Below are 15725 nucleotides of genomic sequence, written 5' to 3' on the forward strand. Positions count from 1 at the left end.
GGGGGTTCAATCTTTTCTCATCTTCAGGCCTATAGAATTTTCTGGAAAGTGCTGTAGCAAATATAAATTAATAGGGTTATTGCAGGGGTCACTGGCTGAAAGGGCATGTCCTGCAGCATGTCGAAGTTCAGACTACATGATTTAATATTTTCTTCTGACCTTGAATCTTAATATATCTAGTTTCAAAACAGAACTCCATGCATTTGCCCAGCTTTGAAGAGGTGTTTGGTCTTTCAGTCTTTCCAGCCTGCAATCGTCAAGTTAAAAATCTAACGCCTCTTTGTGATACTTTTCAATTCCCCACATTTGTGATGCAGAAATTGAGGCGATGTAATTTGCCTTAGAGCATGAAATTAAAAGAAACAAAAGCAACTAATACTAAATTTGTCTCATGTGCTTGGTTCCATGTTTACAGACATGCAGATTGCTCAGTGACATTTTTCTAACCCGGCCATTGTTTCAGTAGCTCTTGGCAGCCTGGCTACTTCAAATCTGGAACCCTGAATAAATTATTTATTATTTCCAGTATTTTTCAGTTGAGTTTTTCTTCTTCACAGTGTAGCAATTGGCTATAACAAAATACATCCTTTTTTTTTTTTTTTTTTTTTCTTTTTTTCTCCCTTGTGGTATTCTATTTTGGGCACAAATTAGCCCATGGATGAATAACAATAAAACTGAAAGTAGCAGTAGTATTATCTCTTCAGTTACTGGTTAGGGCATTAGATAACCTTTATCTATTGCTAATAGAAGAAAGGAAAAAAAAAACAAAAACAAAATGCAAGAGGCACAGCTTACATTCCTAAGGCATGAAAAGAAGGAGTTGATAACAACAGAAGAAACCTGCTTACGATGATGAATTCATTCTAAATTATTGCCAGAACACTTTATTAATGGATAGTGATTTATTCCAAGCACAAATCAATCAAATCTGTATGATCACAGTAAGCAAATTCCTCTGAACTTTTACTGAAAAAATTATGAATAAAATCAAAACATGCTTTAGCCATTAAAATACTCAGTGAAATATGTCTACATATGTTATACATTGCATATCCACAGCTGCTGGAAGGGGAGATGACATCTGTGGTCACTGCAGTTTGTTCTTCACAATTTACTTTATTGATGATAATAAGCGGGAAAGCAAACCAGGAATGTTCTCTTGAAGTAAATATCCAGAAGGTGCCAACTATACCACATTGTAGTTCACCCTGTGAAGCAGTCTCACTGGGTCTAGACCGGACTTTTTGAATGAAGATACACCAAACAGTGACCAAATACGAGCGACCGCTGAACCCATGGGACTGTACAAATTCCACAAAACCCATCTAAAGCATGTACACTATGGATGTTAGGTCCTCAGTTGCTTTGCTTTACCAGTCTGCTACCATTGCACAGTACTATTTGGTAGGTGGCCATTCCCAAAAGTATGCTGTATTCCTTTTTTTTAAGAGGTGCTAAGGTAGTATCCTCAGATGTTATCCTCAACCACAAATGTGAGTTGTTTCACACGCTGACTGTTCCCTTTCTGAATCAGGGCATCTCACAGTACTTCCTTCACTACTTATGACTGAACACGTCTTTTACGTGTTGCTTAAGAATGGAGATTAATCCTTTTTTTTCTTGGTATCTTTTTGTTGTTGTTGATTGGGAAGATACCTGTACACTGCATTCATTCATTTACTTATTTATTTTTGGTGGAACAAGTGTGATTTGTGCTTCCCTCACCTTCTGTGTTAAGGCTTCCTTGGCCCTAAGTGCTCTCTCTCAGGAGCACGCTGTTTTCATATAGAAAGCTAGTACTGAACCTCAATGGTCTGTTATACTGAAATACATAAACTATTGCAGCTTGTTTTAGGTAATTCTGCAAAATAGCAAATCATTAAACGGGGCTCTGACATGATATTTTATTTATGTTTTTTTTTTTTTAATTGCAAGCAAAAGCAGTTTTTTTCTGAATATTACAGAATCTGAAAGTTTGGTCATCCTATCCTGCACTGATACAGATAGATACAGATTTTTACTTTTTTATGAGGTAAAAAAAGCTTCAGCTCTAAAAACAATTGCATGAAACATGTATAAGGACATAGATACATAGAGGCAAACTCTTGGCTTTTATTAAATGATGTAAAGCTTATTGTAGGTATATTGGACTTGTAGCACTCGAAGGAAATGAAATTGCAAAAGCACAGATCTAGGACTTCATGAGGTGTGCAGTAAAATCTCGACAAAGATGTGTCGGTGGAATTACAGGTACATCCTCTGACAATATTTACATCTGAAGCACCTTTATGGCTTTGTACCATAATTACACTGATATTGACGTTAACATGCACAGATTAAGATGGAGATGTGTAGCTGTTATTCCACACCTCAGTGGCTTGCCGCATTCTGTATTGCCCCAAGATTGTAACCCACTAGGTTTTTGTTTCAATTAAATAACAACTATGAAAATGTAATAAATTCTGTTTGAAATAACTAAGCATACTTCTGAACTCCAGACTGTATGGATTTCAGTCGAGTAGATTATAGCCATTGGGGCTGTGTGCCTGGAGGGTAAAAAAAGTAAAGCTAGAATTCTGTCATCTCATTTTTGTTCTCTGTTGTGACACCCTCCTGCTCCCGGGGATACAGAGTGAGCAATTTTAGTCCAGCTGTAATGCTGCATTTTGCTCTATGGCTTAGCAGACTGGGGTATCACAGAAGAGCAACAGCAGTCTCTTCCCCAGAGGTTGAGGGCATCGTTTCTCTGCAGGCAAAGTGCGCGATCTTGCTGGAGTGCCACCATCTGCCTGCCTGCAGCTCTTGGGAACAGGAGCATTTTATTTCTTTGTTGAAACATATTATGTAAGCCCACATATTTTGCACAAAGTAATTTTGCATAATGCACAGTCTCCCTTTTGGTCTTGTACATTTCTGAGGAGTATTAATTAGATCAAGACAAGGGTACTCAGCTAACTCTGTCCCAGAATGTAGGAGCTTCTTCATGCACTGTGCACCTGGTTCAGTCTCTAAAATCAAGCTGTGTCCTTTCATGCTGAAGTACTGTACACAAAAGGTAGCCTTGATTGCCTAAATACTTCTGTTTCCTGGCTTAGCAACAGATGGCAATTTGAAAAGTGCTTATTGTCAATACATAGGCTTTCTTTTTTTTTTTTTTTTGAAAATCAAACCTATTTTTGTAGCTGTCTGAAAAGGTAATTTGAAACTACCTTGTCTTTGCTTGCTGGGACTCTGCTTGTGGTGACTAATTCAGTGACAGGAATTCATGTGGTCTATGCCCATGCCTCTAAGTTGCGTATGTTGTTGTCAATTCCAGTAAGCAGGAATTACATAGAAATAATTGTTTGATCATATGGAAATCTCCCTATTGCACTTTGTGTTTAGATATTTGTTTGCTTGTATTTTATCTTGCTATCTTTTTGTCTGTACGTGCAAACTAGAGGGAATGTAGGAATTGTATCCGAAGTGAGTAAATGAGAGGTAGAGCTAGAGAGGGTGGCTGCCCTGCTGCACCTTATGGCCCCTGATGGCGGGTGACTTGGTTTTTCCTTTATCTTGCCAAAACATTTGCCAGAGTACTGATCGTAATGGCCCAAAGCTGGACCAGAACAATTCCTCTGATGTGAAATGCCCTGATACCTGTAACTGAATGTTAGAGCTGGTCCAGAGGACGCCATGAGGATCATCAGAGGGCAGGAGCACCTTTCCTGCCAAGAGAGGCTGAGAGAGTTGGGGTTGTTCAGCTTGGAGAAGAGAAAGAGACATTACTCCAGAGACATTACTGAGGTCTTTTGGCTTATAAGACAGATGGAAAAAGACTTTTTACCAGGACCTGTAATCACGGGACAAGAGGAAAAACTTTTAAATGGTAAGAGGATAGGTTTAGGTCAAATATGAGGAAGATGTATTTTACACTGAGGGTGTGAAGCACTGGAACAGATTACCAGAGGTGTAGATTCGCTATGCTTGCAATGGTTCAAGGCCAGCTTGGATGGGACTTTGGGCAACCGGAGCGAGTGAGAGATGCCTCTGCCTATGGCAGGGAGTTTGGACTAGACTATTCTTAAAGATCCCTTCCAGTCAAAGCCATTCTGTGATTCTATGAACATTACTGGATTTAAGTACTACAAAAATAGGTCATATTTAAGTAATACAAAAAAAAAGTTGTTGTAGTGACATTCTGTAGCAAACTCAAGTCATGGTACTACATGGTACTATTAAGATCTCAGTAACTTTATTTTACTGATAATTTTTTGTATTGAGGTATGAATCAACATTTTTCCAAAACAGATGCTGAATTGATTGTACTTTCACTGCACTTCTTTGAAGCTTGACTAATGTGATGGATTATGCCAAAAAAATAACTTTTTTATGTATCAAGGTAAGAAATTGTGTCTGTCATGCTCTTGTGCTACAATAGCTACAATAAATTTGTTGGAATAAAAGATGCTTCACTGACAAATTAATACTCTTTCAGCCTTCCTTCAAAACCAGGCAAACGCTTTGGTTTAGTTGTGTCTTCTTTTTTCTTTCTCAAACTCATTTCAGCAAGGAAAAAAAGAAAAAGTATTTTGGTTAAAAGGCTTTAAATTCACAAGTCAATGTAAAATTAAAAACCTGAGTAATATATAGCCGTAGAAATATGTATGCTATACTTTCTATGGGATTAACAGTTTTGCCTTTTTGTAAAGCTCTAAATATTATGTCCACTGCTAGTCTCAATATTGCATATTAATATGCCAATATTATTTCCATAAGTGTTGCCTTAATAATTTCCCATTACTCCCTCCCATCACAGTTTCTGGTGTTTTTCTCTGACTTTGACTTGAAATGAATGTCATGAAACTTGATTCAAGAAACCAAATTTTTGGTTGAAGGTTTTGTGTCTGATAACATATGTATGCAATTCAGTTTCAGAGATTAGCAATGACTTTTGGAACTCTGCTTTCAAAACTAAGTTTATCCATTGCAGACTGAGTTTGCAGTTCATAAGCATCAGGAGTATAAAATTTGCGGAATGGTGCTCTGCTATTTATGCAGCAAGCTATTAGAAAACCAGGAAATAATACATTATGTTAGTGATTTTTCTCAGTACATTATTGTTTCAGACTGAGATGCTATAAAGACTTGAAAAAAGTGAGCTCGCATGACTCAGATACTAACCTAAATCACACTTTCTAACTATTATTAGAATTCATACGATGGCAGCCTCTGTTAGCTTGCTTTTCACATAAATTGTGTGTTACTGGGATTTTTTACCCACAGTAATCTTTCTCTTTTTACAAAATGTCAGCTCACAATTCACAGCCTATTAATATGGCAATATTATTTCCAGAAGTAAGGAAAATAAGTCTCTATCTCAAGCAATTAAAATTGTGCAGCCATGATTTAAGTAGAATACCTTTCAAATAATTCAAGTCTGATAGAACTATGCAACTATTCCTATCCAGTCTTTCATATTTTATTCAAGGAACTGTCAAGCCTCAAATTTCCACCACAGTTGTCTTCCACAAAGAAGATAAAACTAAGAGTATTAGAGAAGAAGAATATTAGTGTCCCTAGTGGATGAACAACCATCTTATGGCTGTATTATAGAAAACAGGAATATTAAACAGAACAATGTCTTTTTCATTAAAGGTCAGGAGCTGCCTACTATTAAGACAAGCTGGTTTTACCAGTTACAAAGCAGAAATGAGAAAATATTTCTAAGATGATTCTAGAACACATTCTTGTTCTAATTTTGCTTAAATAATGAAACTAGTAATATATTCTTCATGGAGTAAGACTGATGATCTGTCTGTGTAGTTCTCAGCACCGTTTTTTAGGAGCAAGTAGCTCTAGGAGGAGCCCAGAGAGGACTGTAGAGAACCTGGATGCAGAGAACAGAGATGACTTTGGGAACAGGTATCATGTAGGTCGTTGGTTCCTGAGAAGAAATGTCTGAATATGCTCTTTCTGTGAGCATTTTTAGCATTGAAGTTGCTTCTCCACCAGATGACCTCAGGAGGGGCATTGGGGTTTCTGTGTTAGGTGACTCACCCGTACAGCACGGAGAATTAAGCTGACACAATGAGACATAATTTGTACCCAGCCAGAATGAATGTGCCTATTTATCACCATTATTATATATCAGAGATTAATGCTTTCCCATTTCAGCTTTTCCACGGAAGTCAATTTGTGACTGCATTTTTCTAATGAGCATGTCAGTAAGCAGCACACAGAGAAGCATGGTGTTTGTTTTCCAGATATATACATGTAGAAGTGAATAGCCTGATGCTGTCTGATTAAAAGATAAAATTCTTATGTTCCCTCTGTTAACTTTTCTATTGGACATCTGTGGCTAATGTGGATTTTCCTAGAATTCAAAACAGCTTCCTGGCAATGTATTCAGCCCAAGTATAACTAAAAGTGTTTTTCTGAAGCTAAAAGCAAGCTTCTCAGTTCTATTCAAATGTTTTTAGTATGCTACAGCCAGTCTCTGGTTAACCTTATTTAATGAGTTTTCAGCTTTATGGGTCATTAATTTTCCAAGGGGTTTTGCCTTTAGAAGAATATCTGTAGGTGTTTTATTTCCGTGTTGCAACTTTTCTTGTTGAAGTCAGTTGGGAACTTTCTATCATTTTCTTTGGGAGCTGTATTTGGGAGTTAGGTTGCATAGCAAAGAGTGGCATTAACAACATTCAAGTCCTGCTGTGGTGTGCTTTGTCCATATACAAAGATTCCTATCACTGGGAGCATCTCAGTGTCTGTAGTAAGTGAGGACTCTTTGAAGAATTCTGTCAATATGTTCAAATTTCAAGATGAGAATTGTGTCCTGGGCTCTGACTGTCATTTTTGAGATTCTCACTTTTAACTGAATCTCTAATCCCTTACAATGTAGTCAGTGGTTTTCAAAAACATCTGCAGAGGTAATTATTTCCCTTGTAGTAAGTCTTGTAGGAACAATTACAGTCTTTTAAATATCCAAGTAGCGATCATTAATGTTTATGTGTAAGTTATCAGTCAAAACAACAATATACTAGAGGCACCTACAAACAGCTCTGTTCTATAATGAGGAAGTGCTGCTGTAGTGAATTTCAAAAATCTAAGTAAATGGCGGTTCATTTCCAGACAGCCTTGGTAGCAGCCTTCTTACTTTTTTTGTTTGTTTGTTTGTTTTTAACTTATTTATACATCTGCTGACTAAAACATACAAGCAAAAACACTAGTTTTCTGAAAATGCCCCCAAACTGTCCTCTCATGACATGTAGCTTGATTTTTTTTTAACCAGCCAATTATGTAATGGTTTCCCAGTGACTGCAGTCAATAACTGCATTAAGCAGTCAGTTAACTACAGGGACCAAAGCAAAGTACGTCTGAACAGTAAAGGTACAAAATAGTTTTACTGCTTAAATGGCAGTTCTCTGATGTTTACTTGGGAGTGCCGATATTAAAGTAAGTCATGCTGTCAGCAGAATGTGGAATATACTGCAGCTGGTTTCACAATGGAAAGCATGACTGGAGATCTAATATTTTAATAAGACCTGTAGCTCAGTAATCAGAAACAAGATACAAAACGCAGATACATTTAGTTCACCTGACACAATCTCCTAGTATGATGCACCACAAACATAGTGCAAACTGGGGTTTTATATTTCAAACATATGCTTGAAGTTAGCCACAAAACTAAGAAGATAATTGAATGCAAAATATGTTTTCACATTATTCTGAGGAAGTTTCTATCCATGATCTCCCCTTGTTGCTTCTGCAGGGTGTCCATTGGTCTAGTCACAAACTGCCTAGTTGCACCTGTCTTAGGGCAGATGTGAGATGGTGGGAAACCAAACATGGGTTGTCCTCAGGTAGTGAGCTGCTTGCATCCTTAGCAAGGCAGAGAGTGCGCTTTGCTCAGAGAGTATGCAGATATCAGCCTGTCTCCTAGTCCAGGAAGAGCAGGAGGAACATAATTTCCATGGACTTTATGGAATTCTTTGTTTATATAGAGACATACATCCAAGTCTGAGCATTTGGGGACTTGTTGTGGAGGTAATTATTAAATACTAGGCTAGATTTTGTTTTATTATTAATACAGTCTACATTCCGTACTGTCCCTCTGCAATTTATCCCATAGACCCTATGCTCCTGTGTTCTAAATCCTTAAATTTTTAATGCTAAGAGAAGGAAATAAAAGGTGGCATCTAAGGATAGAAATATCACTGTGTGTATACCCTATATAACATATCAGCAAAAATACACTAACATAGTCAATGCACAGAAAGAGAAGGAAAGATTACAAATAGTATGCTGCAGTGTAATTGCTGGGTTGCAGCCTGAGCCAATGGTTGAGCACCAGGTGAGAAGGCATGGCCAACCCAGGGAACTCAGGTGCAAGCAATACACCTGAGTGATTCAAAGGCGTGGATCACAGAATCACAGAGGCTCCACTCCTCCTCGCTCTTAAGCATCTGAGGGAATAGTATTTCTCTGGATAGAGATTACAATCCTATTGAGCTGATACTGGTTGTTGAAAGGGATTGGTTGATTTTCCTTCGTTACCTGTTATAGCTCTGTAGTGTCTGTCTCCTGTGCAAAGGCACTGTTATCACCTTCTTTTGCCACATGTGGACTGTTAGAAGCCCATTTCCAATTAGAAAACTGAATATTGTTGTCTTTCACTATATATGGCATGTAGAAGAGGCCCAAGGTCTACTGTTTACCAAAACCCTTACTCTTTTCATTTACATAAGTTTGAATTTATCAATAAAAGTTTTTTTTCCTGAGATGTCTAATTTTCCTTCATAATTTCCACATATTTCTCTGTTACACTTTATCTTACTGTATAGTCTACAGAAAGATGGGTAGCTCACCCATTATTTTTTGACACTTTCAGGATAAGACTTTTGGTGTCAGATTTGGCTGAAGGTAGTGGTGGAAGACAAAAGTTCAAAGAAGACTCCCCAAGTTTAATATAGAGATGGAAAAGATTTAAAAATAGTAGTGTGTAATCTTCAGATGGTAACTGGAGTGCAGTACATGCTTTTTGTGACTTACAAGTGTTATTGTACTTTTTTCAGAATATTGTTACGGTTATTATATATTTAACATGGAAACCTAAAGTAACTTCCAGGGTTGGATATGCCCGGTGCACAAGGATGAGTGAAAGCTCCTCTCAGCTCTAGATAAGTATGCTGAGAATATTTTCCTTTAAGCAATAAGTTTAATTGTGGGTTGCATTTTAATAACTAGTCCTTATAAAATCCAAGCCATGTTTTGTTATTACTCAGGAATTTTCATCTCTCTTAAAAAAATACTTTATTATTTTATTACTGTTAGTAGTTAAAAATTAAAATTAAAGCCAATAATTTCATACTAGTTCTGAAATGTTAAATACATGACATCTTTATTAATCAGTTCAAGAAGGCTTCTGTTTAAGTGTTCATATGAATGAGGTTAAACATCAACTCTTCTTTAATTAATGCTATATTTTACTGATTTTTTTTTTTTAAGCTTATTGCAATACAGTATCATTCAGCTATTGAAAACAATACCTGGTGGACATATCTTATGTTTCATTCAAGAGCTTAGTTGTGAGTTAAGAGTAGTCGTGTGCGGAGGAGAACATTAGTCTTCTCCGGAGAGGACCGTCTGGGGAAAAATTTGGATAGGAGATATGGTGATATTTTTTTTGTTTAAAATCTTTTCAGTTACCATAGGGAACTTGCAATGAGGAACCTGCCTAGCCAGTCATGTTTTAGAGCTCTGGGTGACACAGAATTTCTCATAGATATGTACTGTCAGTCCCCTCACTGCTGCTCAAGCTTTGTTCTTCCAAATAAACCAATAAACGCTTTGCTGATTTTTGATCATTTACCAGTCTGAGCTGTGTGGGTCACAAGAACAGAACAACAGATGCTCCCAGATTAGGTCTTACATACAAAAATCTCTATTATCTTTTCATTCTGACATGTGTTCAGGTATAGAGTTTCTGAGTGGATGAGTGAGAACCATTACATGACAATTTCAGGTATTCTGATTTCTTACTGAACTGTTAAAAAAAAAAAATCAGAAATGAGCATTTAAGCTGCATACACAGCTTTTTATTTATGATGGTTTTGATATTCTTTCAAAAAAAAAAAAAAAAAAAAAAAAATTGCAGCTACTTTTATGAACAAAAGACTTCCTCTCAACAGTAGAGGAAAAACCTAATAAACCAGATATTCCCATGTCCATTTTAAATAATGTGTTTGGGCTAATGAATAAAGAAACCATTAGGGCTAATGATAATTAGTGAATAATTTGGACTAATGGTTGAGAGGTCAGTTGGATCATCTGTGAATAATGAAAGGGAAATTATTCTGGCATGCACTAAATGTCTTCAGACTTTTACTGAAAAGGAACAGAAAAAATGACTTGTCAGATGTACATGCGGGCATATCATGTTAGAAATGTAAAGCTCCTTGAGAGCACCTGAATAAATATTTGGGGTGAGACTCTCGAGTCAAACAGTCATGCTGAATCTGATAAAAGGCTTTTCAGCCAAAGCATTTGACCTGGCTGAAGGTATGTGTCACTTGTCTGCAGCCAGAACTGGGAGCTTGTTGAAAACACGGTGTTTTGTGGAAGTAAAGCAAGAGAAGGGAGATAGAATGCCCATAGTCTTTTAGTGTAAGCTGTTTCATCAAGGTATGTGTGCTAACTTCCTTCATTTTCAGACACAAGACTTTTATGGTTGCAAATCTAGACATTAGATTTTTACTTTGTTGTTTACTCATAGATTTTTCAATCTAGGAATATTTATAGAACCCTGAGAATTATTGAGCCCAACTCCTGGCTTTACATGGGACCACCTAGACTTCAAACCCTGTGTCTGAGAGCAGTGTCCAAACGCTCCTTGAACTCCAGCAGCTCCGCGCCGTGCCCACAGCCCTGGGCAGCCCGTTCCGCGCCCACCGCCCCCTGGTGCAGAGCCTTTCCCGAGCCCCTTTTCCCGCCCCTCCCCTGACGCAGCTCCATGCCGTTCCCTCGGGCCCTGTCGCTGTCACACAGAGCAGAGCTCAGCGCTGCCCCTCCGCTCCCTGTGAGGAGCTGCAGCCGCCATCAGGCCTCCCCTCGGCTGCTCTGCTCTGGGCTGAGCAGCAAGGAAGGGAAAGGAAACTTGATAGACATATATTAAAATACTATATAAAGGTGCACATTTCTCATTAAGTTTGTGAGTAAAACATGCAGACACAGCATATTTTTTAGTTCAATTTTAAGGTCTTTTCTGTCAGATACACTTGTGGTTATAAGTTTACCACCATGACTGGTAGCTAAAACAGACGGCACTTAAGAAGGAGGCCGTCACTGGGAATGTTTATTTCCCAGCTAACCAAGTAATGGGATTCATTAGAGTGAAATGAAACTGAAGCCTCTGGTGAAGAAAGTGAAGAAAAAAATTACAAAAACCCTAAATGGCTGAAAGCTTGTGAATGTTCCATCATGGAGTTGTCAGCCTCCTGTGACAGTGCCCAAAGAATATTTTTAATTCTGGTCTCTGGGTTGGATTTTGAAAACCTCTGCTGTGCAACACCCTTGACATGCGATGGGATTCTTCCTTTCTCTGACGTACAGCGAGCAGGATGTGGCCTTTGTGAGCTCCTGTTTCTGAGCTCCTTGTGAGCTCTGTGGAGCTGCCTTTGGGCTGGTGGTGCAGTGCTACAGGCACTGGCAGCCTCTGAGCCTTTTGAGGTGCTCTGCTGTGGTCTTCAGGGAATATGAGGAAGCTGCAGGCTTAGGTGCATGTCAGGAACATTGAACATTGTAATGATTTTAGAGTACGAAAAAGGAAAGTAATGGAAGGCCAAACTTTCCAGAAATCAAATCAGTCCTGGTTACCAGACACTTGTCTAACTGAATTACATTGTACCACTAAGTATAGGTGTGCTGCTACTTTCTGTAAAAAAATGCTGCTGATTGCTTCCTTTTCTATGAACTTATTGACAATGTTGTTAAATCTCTTTTTTTTTTTTTTCTGTGAAAGTAAACAAACTGATAACATTTTCAGTCTTCTGTTTCAACATTTTCAAGGACATGGTCCCATTATTCCTCCCCTTCTCATGTTATTCTTGATTTCTAAGCTGTCTAATTTGAGATCTATTTCGCTGCTGTTAAATCATGGCTATTTTGTATTTTTGTGAATCACTACAGCTGCTTAGGGCCCCAAACTACAGTTGTTAGGCTTTCTTCAACTTGTACTTTAAAAGGATCGGCTGCTCAGATGCTCCTGTCGAGCATTAAAAATATCTGGAAAGCACATCTGGAGTCAAATCAAGTATGCTTCTGACAAGCATCTGGTAAAGCACAAAGGTTTTTAGGAGGGGAAAATCAAAAAAGTGACAACTGAGAAGTGAATTAAAAATATTACATCTGCTGTTCAGGACTCTGGAATGGTTTTATTTTTTAACACTTTCCAAGATATAAAATTCATTGTTTTTCCAGATACAACAAGAATGTAGCTTATGCCCAAAGAACTGAGAAAACAGAATGAATTTCCTTTTAAAGAAGGAAATTTGTTGACAGTACAGATACTGTCTATATTTCATCTGACTGCTCTTTAAAATAGACTTTGCTCATATTACAGTATATTCTCAGATATAAAGGAAAAAATGTATGTTTCACTTATTTTAGAAAGCTGATAAGTTCATGTTTTTTCTCCTACACAATCTGCAAATCTTCAGAGGGCTGGAGCACCTCCCCTATGAGGAGGGGCTGAAATCTGGGGCTCTTTGGCTCAGAGAAGAGAATGCTCCAAGAAGACTTTAGAGCAGCCTTCCAGTACCTGAAGGGGGCCTACAGGAAAACTGGGGAGGAACTTTTTATAAGGGCATGTAGCAACAGGGTGAGGGAACCGTCAGGATGGGGGTTTGAAACTGAAAGAGGGTGGATTTCGATTACATATTAGGAAAAAAATTCTTTACTGTGAGGGTGGTGAGACACTGGAACAGGTTGCCCAGTGAGGTCGTGGATGCCTCCACCCTGGAAGCATTCAAGGTCAGGCTGTCTGGAGCTGTGAGCAACCTGGTGTAGTGGGAGATGTCCCTGCCTGTAGCAGAGGGGATGGGAACTACATGATCTTAAAGGTTCCTTCCAACCCAAACCATTCTATAATTCAATGGATCTTACTTTTGTTAAAAACTTTCCATTTCTAAATTTGTTTGTAGCAAATAGAAGTCTGTACACACCTCCTCTTGTAAATACTCTTATAAATATACCTTATTATACTCCAGTGTGGAATGACACGGTCAAGTAATGACCATGTTTGAAACAAAACAAAAAACACACTTTGAGGGTCAGATATCTGTGTATGCTTCTAAACTTACTTATGTCATAAGTTGAATGATTCAGGTTTATGTCAGTGGGCAGGCTGCAGCTGTTCTTGAGCTGGCATTTTTTCAGGCTGCCAGAAAGCATGTGCATCACTGGGTATGTTCTGTATATTAGAGCAAGACAAGCAAGAGCTGCAGGACCTTTACTCTCTGCAGCTGATCAGAAAGGACAGCAAAATCCAATCAGGAGCAGAACATGCTTGTGCAGCCTCCTCTAGCATTCACCTCCACTGAAATCTTGTAAAAAAAAAACAACAAAAAACACAGCAGAAGTAAGGATGCTCTGGTCTGCAAACAGAGACCATTACTAGAGAAAAGGTTAGTCGTACCAAAGTACCACTGAGTGGCTTAATCTGGATCCTGGAAAAACACATCTGTATGAAGGTTCTCAGCACCTGGGAACTGAGCACACAGGTATTACTTCATGTTTGTTATGGGTGTGGACTTCTTTCTTGCTCTCTTCTTTTTTCTTTTTTCTTGTGTTTTTCATTTTTAATTAAAGTCTGCTGTTTTTGCCTTGAGCTAAAGATGACAGAAATTATTTTTAAGCTTTTTCATAAACCTGGCGCAAAAGGTTTTGAAGTTATTGACAAAGGAGCAGCAATAATGAGATTACAGATTTGTAATTGAGAGATAAATAGTAATAGCTATAAGGAGAAATATATTTTAATTTATTAGCCTTTGTACTCTGCAGCGACTTTCAAATAATTAGGTGGGAATGTTTTTTGTGCCTTTTTATGGGAAAATCTTTACAGAGACCAAGTCGATAAGACTTTTGGCAGGTGTTTCAATAGCAAATGCCATTTCCAAAAGGTATTTTAAGGTTAAATTTATGAAGCAACAAGTTAGAGATCAATCTGATTGCAATTTCTCATCTTGGCAATATGTGTCAGAACACAGGGTTTTAAAGATTTTCTATATTTTCTTATGTCTGTATTGCAGAGGGGGAAGAAGTGCAATTATTTGTAGACTTCTCCCCTGTAATTATAAACATGATCCATACTCCATGTTAAAGGAAATGGAGAGGAATTCTATCAGGAAATGTTTATTAATCATGTTGGATTAGACATTTTTATGTCTTTTATAGTGAAACAAGTTACACTAGTCATTACCTAAACAGTACTTTAAGTTGTTTCTTTCTAGACTTATGCTAAGAGTGGTAAATACAGGGTTCTTTATCTCAATTTTGTTTTCCACATATATTTGCAGTATGGTGCTAAAATACTGTATTAGTAATAACTCTTTTCAGTGATGAAATTAAAATATGTACTATTGTTTGCTATAGTCTCTTTTTCAGATGTAAGCACTACTGGAAATAAATAACACAAAGGATGTTATCATGTTTGTATGGTCATTAATTACAGCTAACAATTAGTTCAGCTGCATTTTATTCTGGCTACACTTGACAAAAAATACTGAACGTTGCTGAGACATTTTGAACAAAGTATTTTATGTATAATAAATGGGTAGGAAATTGTTCCATGGTCACAAGAAACATAATACCTGATCATGTGGTATGTAGATATATATGCACGTACTTACATAATAATAATAATGTTACCAGTTTGTGCAGGGAAAAAAAATGACATCTGACTGTATTTTCTGAACAGATTTAGCCAATTGTCATTAACTGTTTTTAACCTTTACACCGTCATCAATACTAAATAATATTATATCAACTGCATGCCTGAACTGGAAAGCTTTGTGCTTCTGTCATCTGTCTTGACAGAAACATGAAGGAAAATGAGCTACCGAGACTTTAAAGTGATTCATTGCTTCCATTAAGGCAGTACGTTTTTAAATCATGCTTTCATTTTTCTCTTCCTTGACAGGAGGCATTGTTGATAAGGACCTTCGTCACTACCTCAATTTACGGTTCCAGAAAGGTTCGGTAGACCATGAGCTCCAGCAGATCATAAGAGACAATCTCTACCTCCGCACGGTGCCATGTGAGTAGGGTGGAGATGCAGAGATCTGTTTTCTTAGTGGCAACAGACCATCTGAGTTAATGCTGCTGAGGCCATTTGCAAAGTGTTAAGAGGTGAACTGTAGTTAAAGCAATCTTCTTGTAAATAGATTAGTGGGTTGGTTTATGCCTTCCACATTACTGGAGAAAAAATGAACTGTCTAATTCTGAATTAATATCTGAAACTGCTTGATGTTTTCATAGTTGTAGCTCTCATAAACTGGCTGTAGAATAATAATCTTTTTCTTCAGTAGTTGTGGAAGGCACAAATTAAAGAAAAAAAAAAGCAGTTTTTTGGGCTGGTTAAATTGATGTCCAACAGAGAGAGTTTGATCTGCTTCATATTTCCCAGTATTGTACTTTACAGAACAATACTTGGGAGTTCAAAATGCATCAGGGTGACAGAGGAAACCTGT

The 15725-nt window shown here is 37.7% G+C and overlaps 1 protein-coding gene across 3 annotated transcripts in view; it reads left to right on the forward strand.

Annotated features, from left to right (window-relative positions):
* The window catches only part of MAGI2 (membrane associated guanylate kinase, WW and PDZ domain containing 2), a 708774-nt gene that overhangs the window by 189369 nt on the left and 503680 nt on the right, over nt 1-15725 (forward strand). For all 3 annotated transcript variants that reach the window (XM_042872317.1, XM_042872319.1, XM_042872318.1), the window contains exon 2: nt 15176-15292. In XM_042872317.1, the coding sequence (XP_042728251.1) occupies nt 15176-15292 (117 nt within the window). The remainder of the gene's footprint in view (nt 1-15175; nt 15293-15725) is intronic.

This window comes from Lagopus leucura, unplaced genomic scaffold, assembly GCF_019238085.1.
Source record: "Lagopus leucura isolate 7727_CA_CO unplaced genomic scaffold, USGS_WTPT01 Super-Scaffold_100008, whole genome shotgun sequence".
NCBI classification, from domain to species: domain Eukaryota; kingdom Metazoa; phylum Chordata; class Aves; order Galliformes; family Phasianidae; genus Lagopus; species Lagopus leucura.